Below are 14,678 nucleotides of genomic sequence, written 5' to 3' on the forward strand. Positions count from 1 at the left end.
TCATGTGTTAATGATCCCAACCCCGACTCCGCGCTGTCGCATCTGCAGAAACTTTTTGGTGACTGTTATGACCCTGGACTGGAGCTTTAAGAATTTGGTCCAGATCTCAATGCTGTAGGTTTTATTTGTGCTTCTGTCTCTATATAAACACAGGGACACGTTAGTCACAGTCTGTGAGAGTCGCGTGCAGTCTGTGCAGCCGTCTGGTGGGAACACGCAGCGCACTGGCAGGGCCGGAAAGTGGGGGGGCCAATGGCCCCAGTGGTTCCGGCGCCTATGGTCTGGACTTCGATCAGTGTTCTATGATAGCAAGGTTAAAGCAGAAATGTCCAGCAGAGATTTTATAGCAACATCTGCAGCCTTCAAGACCACATTTTTTCCAGGAATGTCCAATCATTTTTCACCAGGACAACGTGAAACAACTTTCTGCTCCGTTCCAAAAGCTGAGGAAGAAGGAGAGAAGAGTTCTAACTAGCTTCCCCGCAGTCCTGACCTGTCCCTGATAGAGAATGTTAGAAAATTTAGAAATAAAAATATGACAATGTCAACCCCATACTGTTGGACACCTTAAGACATGTTTGCAGGAAGAATCGGACAAAAAGAACACCTGAAACTCTTCATTGCTTGGTATCCTCATCATCAGAACATCTTTAAGGGACAAACGCCTGTCTCAGTTTTTCTGTCTGTCTCTTTCTTGTCTTCTAAACCTTCAGCTGGTCAAACAAATGGACACCTATCTTGGTTCTGGTTCTGTTGTAGGTTTCATCCTTTTAAAAGGGAATTATTCCTCTCCTGTGCTTTCTCAGCATGGAGGAATAAAGTGAAGATTCAATGTGATCTACTAGTTGTCTTTGATAGACATTTTACTACGTAATTCAAGAATTTGACTGTGTTATATCATTATTGGATTAAACTGACTGTGTAATTGAATTTAAACTGGATCTGTTTTAAGATGAACTGGATTGCATGTAACTTGATAGGATTTAAACTAGTTGCATTGTTGTTTCTGTTGTGAACTGGGGCTATTTAAGTAAACTGAACTGAATTTAGTTGTTAGGAGAATAAATGAAATATTGGAAAGGTTTTTTCACTGAAACATTTTTGATTCAGGATTGTATGTACAGCAGAGAAGAAACACAAATACTTATAATAAAGACAATAAAGAAAGTGTGTTTTTTATAATCAAGGCCTGTCACTTTTATAAAAACATTAGGCTCCACACTCACCTGTGTCTCCACAAGAAGTCCTTCTCCTGCTCTGACAGCTCATACAGAGGATCTTTAGCACAAAGAGAACGAAGCTGCTCTGCATCAGCTGCTGAAACACTGTTGTCACAGGCCAGACGACTGCTCTGAATCAGAGACAGAAAGACAGGCAGACAGGAGGACAGGCAGAAATGAGTAAAACAGAACAGTGAGGGAGTCAAAAAAGACCTATTCTTGGTAAAGAAGCTCTACAAGTACTTTATGATGTGTGTGTCCCATTCTCACATAAACATGTCACTCTACTGTTGTATATTGAAGTGCAGCTAATAGTAGTTGATACATATAATTAGGGTGAAGTAGACTTTCAGTGTTTATTGCTGTTTTACCAGTGTTAGTGCAGTTTTCCCCCTAAACAGCAGAGGTCACTAATGGGAAACAATACAGTTAAATAGCAGGAACTGCAGACAGAAAAGGAGTTGTTCACTAAAAGAAGTGAAAACAGGGAATCTGTGCTTTGTATACAAGCTTAAGACTTTTAAAATTTTTGTGGTATTTAAAAAAAATGGATGCCTGTAGAAACAAACTTGCAGAGTGTACAGCCTACATTTAAATAAATCAGATTTTATTGAAACACAGACATAATAAACTGATTGTATCTAGATTTAATCCCGGAACTACTTTGGTACATGACTGCTCTTGCATCATGTACACGAAAATCTGCAAACTGGTAGAAATGAGTTAATCTTTGCATTCCTAATATAATCACACCAGAAGCACAAAGGAGGTATCCTAATCATATACTTGACACATCCCACCTCTAAGGCTGAGCCCAGCCACATCATTTTATATGATCCATATGTCATGGTCATACATGAGGTTTAGAACAAAATTGGACCAGTAACTTAAGAGCTTTGTCTTTTGGCTCAGCTCTTTGACAATGAGTGCTTGGTGGCTGAGCCTTGCTTCCTGAGTCTTTCTTGGATGGACCAAGCCCAAAAACCCTACAGAAAGCCATCTCCATGTGAGCGCACAATCTACAGGGAGAGTAGTCAAGGACACGTGCAGTGTGAGTGGGTTAAAAAAACAAATGAACGCTGGAATCGGTGAAGAATGTACAGTTAAGTGTTCAACCAATGATGATATTAACTTTTCTGCAGTGACTATATGTTCTGATATAACATTACACGTATGTATTATTGCAGTTTTTCTTCAACAAAGAGTACTCTTGAGGAAGAGGAGGTAGGGGACTTACCAATCCATGGCAATAGTTGTAGCCTAGCTCTCTGCTGATGGTCCAGTTGGCGTGTTCTTCAATCTGCTGCTCATCAGGAAATAAAACAGTCTGGTTGAACCATGAGAACTCCAGTTCCACACAGGGAGTCTCCTGCCGATCAATCAGTTATCAATCAGTAATCCATCAGCTCAGCAATGATCAGTCCCTTGGCTGCAAACAGACAGAGGTACCTTGTTGGGATTTGAACCAGCCACTCCGATGGGGTTCAGCAAGTCTTCAAGACCATGGGGGACTGGCCAGAGACTCAGTGCTACCTTCCCAGAAACCAGGATGTCTTTGTAGTCAAACAAGTTGACGTTCCCCCAAGCTAGAGGACAGTGCTCCTGGGGAGAACAGGTGAGGGGGAACACAGGGACAGGTGAGTGGACTGGTACAGTCATCCTCTCACCAAATAATGGTCTTCTTCCATTCCTACCTCCTTGGCTCCTTTCCTTCCCTTCACAGAGCAGATGGACAGACAGAGTCTGGCTGAGCGAGGAAGATCTGCCAGGTAGATGTCATAGGTCAGCCACTCGTTCCACCTGAGCACAGGTATGTAGAGACCGACACAGGGTCAAATACAAAAATGGGCAAGAAATGAAAAGTCAAATAGGTGGAGGTTGTTTAGTCTGTCTTTCTGTTTGGCATGTCTTACCTGGGGTTGGAGCAGGGGACTCTCTGTGTGTTGACATTGTCACACAGTGGCTCTCCTCCATGATAGATACCTGTCCTCACATAGATCTACACAGATACACACACACCAGGTGTGAGGCAGTGTTAGAGGGGTCTCTAATGTAGACACTGAAGTAGGTGAAACAAACTAATATTAAGGATAGATACTGAGAACAGGGTGCTGGACAGAAATAGGGTGGTGGACAGGACCAGAAGACAAAGCACCTTGTCGATGTCCCGAATGTTGACGTTGACGTAGGTGGCGCAGAGCAGTCGAACCCTCAAGAGAGTGTTAAAGGCCCACAGAGAGCGAGGAGGAGAACCATCTCCTCCGCCTGGACAGGGAGAAGGCTGAGGTGTCCTTCGACTGAAAAACAGACAACTCACATCATCTGGAGATCTGAAGCACACTTGTACTTGCTCCTGATTAGCTGTTGCTAACTCTGTCTGACTGCTTTACCTGTAAGAGGGTGGAACAAAGCTGGAGGCAGGAAGCTGAGAGTAGAGACTGTCTTTGGAGACAAGCATCAGGTGAGGAAGACGTCCTACGATGATACATGAGCGGATGTACTGCAGATAAATGGAGAGTAGGACAGGTGGACACAGCTGAAGATTAATTAAACATGTAGTGAGGAGAGACAGCTGAAGGTTTGTATGTTCAGAGACAAGTGATTACCTTATACTGACTGAGAGGAAACTTCTCCAGCAGGTACTCATCACAACCACACACCTGAGAATCATGCAGAGAATCATAGGTGAGACAGGGGGACAGGCAAACATACACAAATAAGACAGGTGGACAGGTAAGAGACACACAAACACACAAATGAGTCAGGTGGAATGGTGAAACACACACAGGCACACAAGTGAGGTGAGACAAGTGTATGAGTCAGTCACACACAGGTAAGACACACAAGTGAGACAGGTGGACAGATGAAACACACCCTTACAAAGGTAAAACGTTAACAGATAAGACAGACAAAGAACACACAATTGAAATGTATGAACAGGCGGGACACACACAGGTCGGTCAAGTAGACAAGTGAGACATGCACAAGAAAGGCATACAAGTGAGAAACAGGTAGGACACACACAGACATACATGTGAGACAGGCAGACCGGTGAGACAAACAGGTAAGACAGGTGAGACATACAGAGGAAAGGCACACAAGTGAGACAGGTCGACAGGTGAGACACAGATGAGCAACGTTGTACACAAATGCTTTCAAATCAGTGGATTCATGAGTGGCAAAACATAAATAAATAAATTCTGTGATCTTTGACCTTAAGAAAACTGTTTTTCACCCCAGGAACTTGAACTGAGAGAAGCTCAAAATGGTGATATGAAATGACATTCTTTTTGACAGGGAACAGCTGTATGCTAGGATGGTTGTAGGACAAACTGTACCTACTTTTTGCAGAAAACAGTCTTAGTGTTTCCCCTAGAGGACAGGTTGTCTGCTGTGTGCACACCTCAATCAGGCTGTAACACTCGCATTTATGTGTCAGTAGTCCAATCTTTGGGGACACTGTTGGTTGTTAAAATCTCTGTGTTTTCCCTTTAACTTTAATTTTACTACAAAAAATTGAGGGTCTGATGCCTCAAGCAATAAAAATGAAAGCTTATACTGAAGTGTACTTTTATACCGCGTATGCACCCTGCAGGAGTGAGCTCCAGCCACAGAGGTCATCCAAATTTTGCATGCCGGAGGCAGAGAGGAACCATAATTTAGACTTTAAATTATTCTGCCCCTAAACATTTCTCTGACTGGCGTGTATGTACTGTAAGTATTACTGAAATACCAGATGCATCTTTTATTTAAGTAATTGGAAGTTTTGTCAACTGACAGTGTGCTTAATAAAATCTGCTTTAAAAGTCACAGTGATTAAAAATGTAGTCTTAATGGACGGCTTTTTAGTCACAATTCCAGACCTATTTTGCTTGTGAGAAGAAAAACTGATACTTAAAGCAGCTTTGGTGTAAACTCAGTCATATTAAAATTCATCATGTGTGATCACAGAAAATAGGGGAAGCAAGCAGATGGAAATAGGCTAGAAGAGAGCATATTACAGAGATTGTGATGATGCAGTTAATATTCTGACACATAACGTACTTAAATAAAAATTTAAAAAATGTGTTCAAAATGTTCACTTGATCACTCACTCATGACATCATGTTCACTGCATAAAGAATTAAGTAGGGAATAGAGTTAGCCCAGTGTAAATGCATTTTGAACACTATTTAAATGCAACGGTACGTCATTATTATGCAACAAATATTCATAGTCAGGTGTCACATAAATAAATGTCGTCTTGCTTTCTGTACCTTTCAGCTGTTTTACAAGTCTTCTACGACAGCCAAACCCTAAAGGCCTCCTTCTTCAGTGACGGCTTCCGTCAGTAATGGTGTCTATTAAAGTATCCTCCAATTGCACCTGTGCCAGGAACCAACAACTTCCTGACTACAGCTTCTAGAAGCCACATCTGCAATGGAGGCCCTGAACACAGCCCATTCAAAATCCATGTCCCCAACCTTTTTCTGGGCTCATTAAAATCTCTCCCACAGGTGTAAGTTTAAGATCTTACCAGCAGAGAGCTCCTCCAGATACTGTATTCCCAATTCACTCCCACTATTTGTTAGGGTTTATTGGGGCTGTCTGGCATCCTTTCCCCTACCACTGGATCCAACTCATGTCCAGGTTGTAATCAGTTGACAGTTCCTTCCCTCTCTTTACCCAAGTGTCCTAAATATAGGACTGTAGGTCTGATATGACAATAATCAGCTTTTGGTCCAATGGGGGCTGGTACCAAGTTCACTTATGGACCAGTCGATGTTCAAACATGGAGTTTTCTATGGCCATCCTATGCATAGCACAGAAGTCTAATAACAAAACATAACCCAGAATCAAATCAGGAAGGCTGTTCTCCCCAATCACACCCCTCCAGGTGACTCTTATCATTGCCAACATGGACGATAATGTTCCCCCCAAAAATGACAAAAACACAGGTCACAAGGCATTTTGGTTTATTTTGACTAATGTAGTGTGCAACCTTATACACTACTTTTATTGCACCAAATTAATTTCTTGTGCACTATATAGGGAATGAAATTGTTAGGATCTGGGTTTTTGTATTTTGTTTTGTCTTCATGTTTCAGTTTGAGTTTATTGTTTGTGTTATTTAGTTGCCTCTTCCCTGTGCCTCAGCCACCATTCACTACTCCTCAGTTTCTCTCTCTCTCTTCCCCGTTCTCACCCATCTACACCTGCCTCTAGCTCCATAATCATCTCACCTGTGCCCACTTCCACTAATCAGCCTCTGCCTTTAAAACCCAGTCACTTTCCACATTTCCCTGCTGGTTCATTGTCATTCTTTGCCTCCCTGATGTGCTGTCCTTCCGTTTGCTCGTGTCTCGTCGTCCCCCATTGGTTCATCTATTGTCTCAGGTCTGTTCAGGTTTTGTTTAGTTAGTTAATGTTTTGTATTTAGTTTAGGTTTTGCTGCCACGTCAGCCTTTGTTTTGGTTTGCCTTTTATTTCTAAATAAATTAGTTTCTTTTTCAATATGAGTCTGCGCTCAGGGTTCGCCTCCTTCCACCCCGATCATGACAGAAATATTACAGTTAAAATTTTGAGCACCACTACAAAATGACTGACTCAAGCTACAGTGCCCCAAATTGAGAAGGAGTGGACATTTCGAACACAGTATTTAGTTTGTAAAAGTTTGATAAATGAAAACAAACTAGTTTATGTTATAAGGTTGGATTTAGTTAAAAAAAAGATTATTTGAGAATTATGAACATGAATGAACTCAGTTGTAATTTGTGTGAACTGAGCGTTGAACTAGCTCTTGTAAAGAGCGAACATGCACAAAGTTGCAGGTGAGATAGATGAGCAGAACAGACACACAGGTAAGGTAGATGGACAGGTGGATGGAAGTGAGACAGCCAGGTGTACCTTGAAGATGTTCTGACCCTGGAACTTGTGCATACTTACAAAGAGGTGGCAGGACAGACAGACAGGTGAGACAGGCAAGAATACAGGTGTGCAGGTAAACAGGTGGACAGACAGGTGTGCAGGCGAACAGGTGGTCAGGTGGACAGGTGAGACAGCCAGGTGTGCAGGTAAACAGGTGGTCAGGAGGATGAACAGACAGGTGAGACAGCCAGGTGTGTGTTGAAGGTGTACTGGCCCTGGTACCCCTGCACACAGGGGCGGAGCTGCTGAGGGGACAGGTGGACAGGTGAGACAGCCACATGGGCAGATGGATGGCTGAACAGACAGATGAGACAGACAGGTTTACCTTGAGGATGTATTGGCCCTGGTATTCCTGCACACAGAGGCGGAGCTGCTGAGGGGACAGGTGCATAGATCGACTCTTCTTTCTGATGGACTCAGCAATCAGCTGCTCAGGTAAACTGTCATGACTCACCTGAAAAAAGGTCAAAGGTGAAGTGAAAGATCACAGCAGAGTCTGGTTCAGCAATGATATTTCTTAGTTACGATATGAGGACAGAGTGGTGTGGATTTAAAGTAATCTGAACTCAACATGGCTGGTTTTTAAACCCCAAAACTGTATTTTTACCCCCAAAAAAGAAATTATTTTCAGAAAATATAACTGTCCCAAATATCCCGAAAAATGTTGGAAAACATTAAATGTTTAGCTGTAAATACTGTACCAACAGCACAGAGAACCTTACTGTATATGCCTTACCAAAAATGAATGAAATATTATGATAAACCTGAAAGGTTTAGCTGTAATAAGAAGCCTTTCATTCAAACATTAGAAGAGTCAGCTGGTTTAAATGATCTAGAGCCATTCTAACAATGAGAGCTAATAGAGTGTTTTCACACTTCCTCATTTTTCCACCAGAAATTGACAAAAGCAGAAAGACAAACCTCTGGGGATTAAAGCTGTGGGACATAGGAATTGCTAAAACGACACCGTAAGTAAAAAGAGCAGTGTATTTCATCTATACCTTTACCTATCTGTATTTTCAACAGAATAAGATCTTAAAAATCCAGCTGAAACAAACAAACAAACAAAAAATAAAGTTTAATTCAAGACCAAAAGTGTGTTGATGCTAGGGTTGGGTAGGGTTAGGCAACTTTTTTTTATTCAGGTAGAACAACAACTGATGATTGGCGATAGATTTTCCCAGTTGTGTTTAAAGATTTCTTTTGTTAGTTTTTATTTTTTAATTATTATTATTTATTTTTATTTTTGAGGGTGCAACCTGGAAATCTCTGTTCTCTGTACAACTATGGAAGAACTTTAGACCAAAAGGAATACTAAAGCTAGGATCTCACTGGGCTGCAACTTTTGGAGACTAGTTGGAGACTTCAAACTGAGAAAAATTGAAAGAAAATACACAAATTTTCAATTGTAGTGTCACTTAATTTATGAGAAAAGAGTGGTTGTCAAATGTACCCACTAGGTATGATTTTATACCCAACTGATACAAAATGGTTACCATTTTTCATCCATGCACTTACCATATACACATATGCATGTAGAGTCACCAGCTTTATGGGGCTCTACATATTTTTTATACCACAAGAGTAATGTGCTTACCTTTGTAACTAATACAGTATATACGATAAACATGTTCAAAACAGCTGGAAGCTTTCACTCTGTGACAACAATTACCTGTCCTGTGTGCACACATATTGGCTCAGTGGCTGTGCTAGGTGATGGAAATATAAATGTAGCTACAGTGATGTTATTTTATGTTATTTCATTATTTGCATTAAGATGTTTTATCTTTGCTGACAGCTGAAAAAAAGATTTCTTATCATACTGCAGCAAAAGTTTTCCAACTCCTGCAATTGCTTAGACGCGATGCAGAGCTTTTGTCCTTCTACTTCCTCTGACATTTGCACTAGCACCTCCCCATTCAAATTCCCCTCCTCCTCAAAGGTGATATGAACCTCAACTGTGTCTCACAGTAGTCCAGCCTGCTGTAAGACACCTAAAGGAAAGTTAAAGGCTTTGATTGATGGAAATGGATGAGGTGAACTGTACCTGATATGATCAGGGAGTATTACAGTAGGTTCAGGTTTTGATTAGAATATATATCTATCTCAAATTCAGAATTCTTGAAAGGAAATATTAAAGTAGTTAAAATAAAGTGGACAAAACTGTTGTTTTTAAAAGAAAACCAACTCCAGTCACCAATAGTTAATATTTTTGTTGAACTGCTGCCACATTAAAACATCTGAAATCTCTAAAATATCAAGGTGATTCATACGCTATTTTATAAACCATTACAACAGAGGTTCCAAACCATCGGGCTAAGCGCCAATACTAGTCTATGGATCATTTGGTAGCAGGCTGCCATGAAATATAAAAAAAGGTTATTGGTCGGTAGGATGTCTCATTTTTAAAAAATGATCACTTCTATTCATGTCTCTTTCCAGAGCTTGACTCACTCAGTTATTTTTCACATACCAGCAAACCCTAGTAAACCTATCAGCTAACCTGAGCATGCCTACAAGCAAACCTTAGCAAACCCTCTGCATTACACCATTGTCAGTTTACAATACATGGTTGTTCTGGCAGAAATATTATGATATTTACAGAAGAATTACTTCCGCTAGTTTTTGCTGCCAGTTGCACTTGCAAAAAGCAGCAGAATTCAATGTTAAAACTGTGTAATTCAAAATTGATAGTGATGTAAATGTTTCTAAAAGAGTATTTGCACAAATCACTTTGAAGTTTTTGAGATTGGAGTTTTAAGAAAAATTGAAAACATTACTCCACATTTTTCTGTCTGCATGCTACAAAGGAAATGAGTTAATTCGTTGTCAATCTGTTTCCAGTTTCTGTAAAAAAAGGTCTGTAAAGACCAGGCTTGAATTTCAGCCCTGGACAGAGGGCATTAAGAATAATTTTTAAATGGTAAATGGCTTGCACTTATATAGCACTTTATCTAGTCCAAGGACCCCAAAGCGCTTTACACTACAATCATTCACCCATTCATCCACTGATGGTGGTAAGCTACATTGTAGCCACAGCTGCCCTGGGGCAGGCTGACAGAAGTGAGGCTGCCATCACACCGGCGCCACCGAGCCCTCTGACCACCACCAGTAGGCAAGGCGGGTGAAGTGTCTTGCCCAAGGACACAACGGCTGAGATAGCCGGAGCGGGGGCTTGAACCAGCAACCCTCCGATTACAGGACAAACCCCTACCTCCTGAGCCACTGCCGCCTTAGGGAACTAAGTCTGGTTCTGTGTTAAAACACACTTCATATCAGGAGCTGAATGTTTGTATTAGTTATTTCCAGCGAGGACAGGGGCTTCTGAGGACAAATCAGGTATAAAAACTCATAACGGCTCTACATTTGACATTATTCTGAGATATCAAAGACTTTCTGAGACTGAACCAAACCAACACCTGTTCAGCTTTACCTTCAAGGTGTACTTCTGCTTGGAGTTAGATGGAGACACGATCACCCAAATGGTTACAATCAGCCGACCTGCATAGAGACGGGTATTCAGAGTTAGACAGGTGCAGGTTCAAGTACTCAGCAGGTTAACAGGGTCAGTACCTTTGTCCAGCTTGCTGTAGATGTGCTGTGGCAGATGGGGGCTGGACTCCACGTTGGGGGGGTAAACGTAGAGCGCCTGGCTGTGGGCCCCGCCTCCCTCCCTCTCCTCCACAGCCTCTCTGCACACGCTCAGTATGGACCGGCGGAAGTCCTGGACCTCCGGGTCTTTCAACATCTCAAATTCACAGACTGGCATCCCAATAGCAAAGCCTGCGAGAAAGGCAAAGTCTGGAGGACGGTTTTTTATCTGAGTGATGGCGCCAGAGAAAAAGGGGCAGGTCCTACCGATCTCACGGTTTAAGATCTTCTCCTCACGGTTTCCCAGTGGCTCGATGACCTTCAGGATCGGGTGAAACAGTCGCAGATCGCACAGACGCCGCGTCTCATCGTAAAACTCTTCCCTCTCTGCCTCCTGGGTCACACCCACAAAGATGTAACATGACTCCTCCTGGCCAATCAGAAATAAGAAGTTAAAGCTGCAGTCTGACAGATGGAGCGTGTGAGGTCGCAGCTGAGAATGGCGTACCTGCAGCAGGTGGTAGAGCGGGTACTTCCTGGCCTCCATGAAGAGCTGCTGCTTAATGCTGATGAGGGGAGTTTCTCTGAGGCATTCTAGACTCACCATCATCCCTGACAGACAAATACAGGGAACACACAAGTGAACAAACACACAGAAGCTGAAAATACAACTACAAATCCCAAAAAGTTTGGACACTGTCTAAAATGTATATTAAAACAGCATTTAAAAATTTGCTAATCTCATAAACCCATATCTTATTCTTCACAGTGGAACATAGTTAAAATAGAAAATGTTTAAACTAAGAAATTGTACTATTTTTAAAAAATAAAATAAATTTGAATTTGATGGCAGCAACACAACTAAAAAAAAAAAGACAGAATTGGGCGAAAAGGCTGTTAAGGGGTATGAATAAAAAAACAACTAGAAGAGCATTTGACAGCTAATTAATTTTATTGACAACAATTCTTTAAGGTACTGAGTTGAAAAAGAGCATTTTAGATAAACTGAAATTGACACAATACAAGCAGAGGTCTATCAGTTAGCAAAAAACTCTGCTTAATAATAGTGGAACAATTTCAGAACAGTGTTCCTCAACAGAAAATTTGGAAAGATTTTGAATATCCCATCATCTACAGTTTATATTGTCATCAAGAATCTGGAGAAATCTCTGAGCTCAAAGGACAAAAGACTGAAGGATGTCTGTTGGATGTCTGTGATCTTGGGGCCCTCAGGGGCCACTGCATTAAAACCAGGTCTGATTCTGTTCTGGACATCACTGCATGGACTCAGGAACACTTCCACAGATCATTGTCTGTAAACACAGCTCACTGTTCCATCCACAGATGATGGATAAAGCTCTTTCAGGCCGAGAAGAAGCTAAATATGAACACCATTCAAAACACTTTTGTATTTTCTCGACCAAAGCTCTTTAAAAATGGACTGAGGGAAAGAGGAGAACTGTTCTGTGGTCAGAAGAATAAAAATTTTAAATTGTTTTTGAAAACCATAGATGCCATGTCCTCTGTTCTAATGAGCTGAACTACTCTGCCTGCAGTCCAGACCTCTCACTAAAAGAAAACATTTTATGCATCATGAAACAAAAAAATCCAGCAAAGACCCAGGACTGTTAAACCGCTAAAATCCTACAACAGACCAGAATGGGACAACATTCCGTCCAAAACCTCCATCAGCTGCTCACCTCAGCTCCTGGATGTTTACAGACTGTTGTTATAAGAACAGGGGAGGCTTCACAGAGGGAAACATGGACCTGGAACAACTTTATTGTGGTGTGTTGGTCCCGACAAATTAAAAAAACAATATTAATTTTTCTTACAATGGTACAATTTCTGAGTTTAAACATTTGTTATGTTTACTGTGTTCCATTGTGAATAAAACATTTATGAGATTTGGAAATCATTGCATTCTGCTTTTATTTACATTTTACACACGTCCCTAGTTTGTTTCAGAATTGGGGCTGGACACAACAACACACAGATCAGACTAACACAAATGTACAACGACACAAAGGTCCAGGCTCACTATGAACCCTGACGTACCAAAAAGATAGATTACATACATGTACAATGACACACACAAAAGACCAGAGGAGAACAGAATAGAATAAAACAACAGAATATCACCATTGGGGAGGCAGCAGTCCACCAAGATCCGAGGGGGCATCAGATGAAGCCCCCATAACTCCCCTGATGACGGCCTGGGCACCATGGTAACCACCAATCTCAGGCTGCCTCACCTCAGCACAGCGCTACCTGTGAAGACAGACAAACATCCTGTCAAACTCTGTTCTTTCAGATGATTTCAGATGATTCAGAGCTTCTCATCATATTCCACCAGACAAATGCCATCTACTGAAACACTGGAAAGTCTTCTAAACTCTTTAAAACCTTGGATTTAGAATATATCAGCAAATCTGATGTCTGTTGCAACACCACACCCATAAAAAAGGCTTTATTATGGCAAAGAGACAGACCAACGTCAGAATCTACAAAGGCATTGTTCTGAGGGACAGGGTCGAGTTTGGGTAAAAAAAAATCCAATAATTCTGTTTTTACAACCAATAATATGTCAGAATTCATCACCTCGTTCAAATCCCCCAAAGAGCTGAAGTTTGTACCTTCTTCAGAGGATGATTTAGTGACAAATTTCAGGACATCTGAGGACAGAAACCACTGTAGGATGACACTGCATGAGGAAGCCATTATGTCACAGTGATCAGGTTCTATATGGACTCAGGAGAACCTTGGAAAAATCATTGTCCTCAACACAGAAATGTTATCTAAAACTGTTACAAGGAGGTTTTAATGAGTGTCTCTGTACTTCACCTGTTAAGACCTGGGTTTATTTCAGAAAGGAGGCCTAACAAAGTTTGAGTTTTTCTAAATACTTTGACTTAATTTACCCCGGTCAGGGAAACTCTGACTTTTCTGATCCTGTTTCTGATTTCAATGAGGTTAAATAACTCGGAGTATCTTAACCTTGATGTAAAAGTGTGCACGTGCGCAATACAAAGCCATCATCAGTGGAGCTCCGACACCACGATTCACCATGGCAACCGCAGGAATAAAAACAGAGCTGAGCCGTTTCTGAATACCAAGTGCGCTGTGGAGATCGAAGGCAGACATTATGATGTCACAGCTGAGCCAAGCTCTTTAGTCTTTCCCAGAGCTTTAATTCATTTAGACTGTTTTAAACAATAGTTTGATTTTTTTTTGCATTTATATTAAGAGTCAAGTAATTAAAGAAATTAAATAGGACAGGATACTCTAAAACAGTCAAAATGCTGATTTGATAAAAAAAACAAACCCAACATGTTTTCACTGTAGGAAATAAATGAGATTCTCATAACAAAAACTTGATTTTATAGTTAATCATTTTAAAAACAGAATTTGCTTAAATAAAACTGAAAATTTTGGTAAATGACAACAGGTTTCACACACTTTATTCTTTAAATGATACTTTGATTCATGAACTTGTAAAAAATGTTTTATGCATGTACAATTTTTATATAATAACCAATGAACACTAATAAACTTATTAATTTTGTAATTATCACCATCTAAGTTCTATGGCTAGTATTTTAAAAAGCAGACAGAATTTCTGTTTTTGACAACATAATTAGGCCATCCATCCATCCATCCATCCATCCATCCATCCATCCATCCATCAATCAATCAAATTTTATTTGTATAGCACATTTCAGCAGCAAGGCATTTCAAGGTGCTTTACATAATTAAAAAACAAAATAAAAACAGCACGTGACAATGAATAAACAGTAAGAAAGAGAAAAACATTGAAGACATCAAAACCCTGCACTCTAACCCTAATTTAGCCATAAGCAACTCTAAACAGGTGGGTTTTAAGTTGAGATTTAAAGGCACCCAGTGTTTCAGCTGTTTTACAGTTTTCTGGAAGTTTGTTCCAAATTTGTGGCGCATAGA

The 14,678-nt window shown here is 40.8% G+C and overlaps 1 protein-coding gene across 1 annotated transcript in view; it reads right to left on the bottom strand.

The window, feature by feature from the left end:
• The window catches only part of zgc:158659 (uncharacterized protein LOC791141 homolog), a 31,625-nt gene that overhangs the window by 12,778 nt on the left and 4,169 nt on the right, over nucleotides 1-14,678 (bottom strand). The window contains exons 2-15 of the mRNA XM_017437444.3: nucleotides 12,861-12,989; nucleotides 11,227-11,330; nucleotides 10,986-11,148; nucleotides 10,701-10,910; nucleotides 10,561-10,628; nucleotides 7,453-7,581; nucleotides 3,827-3,880; nucleotides 3,611-3,720; nucleotides 3,376-3,517; nucleotides 3,134-3,219; nucleotides 2,915-3,020; nucleotides 2,670-2,822; nucleotides 2,458-2,589; nucleotides 1,227-1,351 (exon numbers count right to left, since the gene is read on the bottom strand). Of these exons, the coding sequence (XP_017292933.1) occupies nucleotides 1,227-1,351; nucleotides 2,458-2,589; nucleotides 2,670-2,822; nucleotides 2,915-3,020; nucleotides 3,134-3,219; nucleotides 3,376-3,517; nucleotides 3,611-3,720; nucleotides 3,827-3,880; nucleotides 7,453-7,581; nucleotides 10,561-10,628; nucleotides 10,701-10,910; nucleotides 10,986-11,148; nucleotides 11,227-11,330; nucleotides 12,861-12,945 (1,667 nt within the window). The 5' untranslated portion in view covers nucleotides 12,946-12,989. The remainder of the gene's footprint in view (nucleotides 1-1,226; nucleotides 1,352-2,457; nucleotides 2,590-2,669; nucleotides 2,823-2,914; nucleotides 3,021-3,133; nucleotides 3,220-3,375; nucleotides 3,518-3,610; nucleotides 3,721-3,826; nucleotides 3,881-7,452; nucleotides 7,582-10,560; nucleotides 10,629-10,700; nucleotides 10,911-10,985; nucleotides 11,149-11,226; nucleotides 11,331-12,860; nucleotides 12,990-14,678) is intronic.

This window comes from Kryptolebias marmoratus, linkage group LG5 (genome assembly GCF_001649575.2).
Source record: "Kryptolebias marmoratus isolate JLee-2015 linkage group LG5, ASM164957v2, whole genome shotgun sequence".
Lineage (NCBI taxonomy): Eukaryota > Metazoa > Chordata > Actinopteri > Cyprinodontiformes > Rivulidae > Kryptolebias > Kryptolebias marmoratus.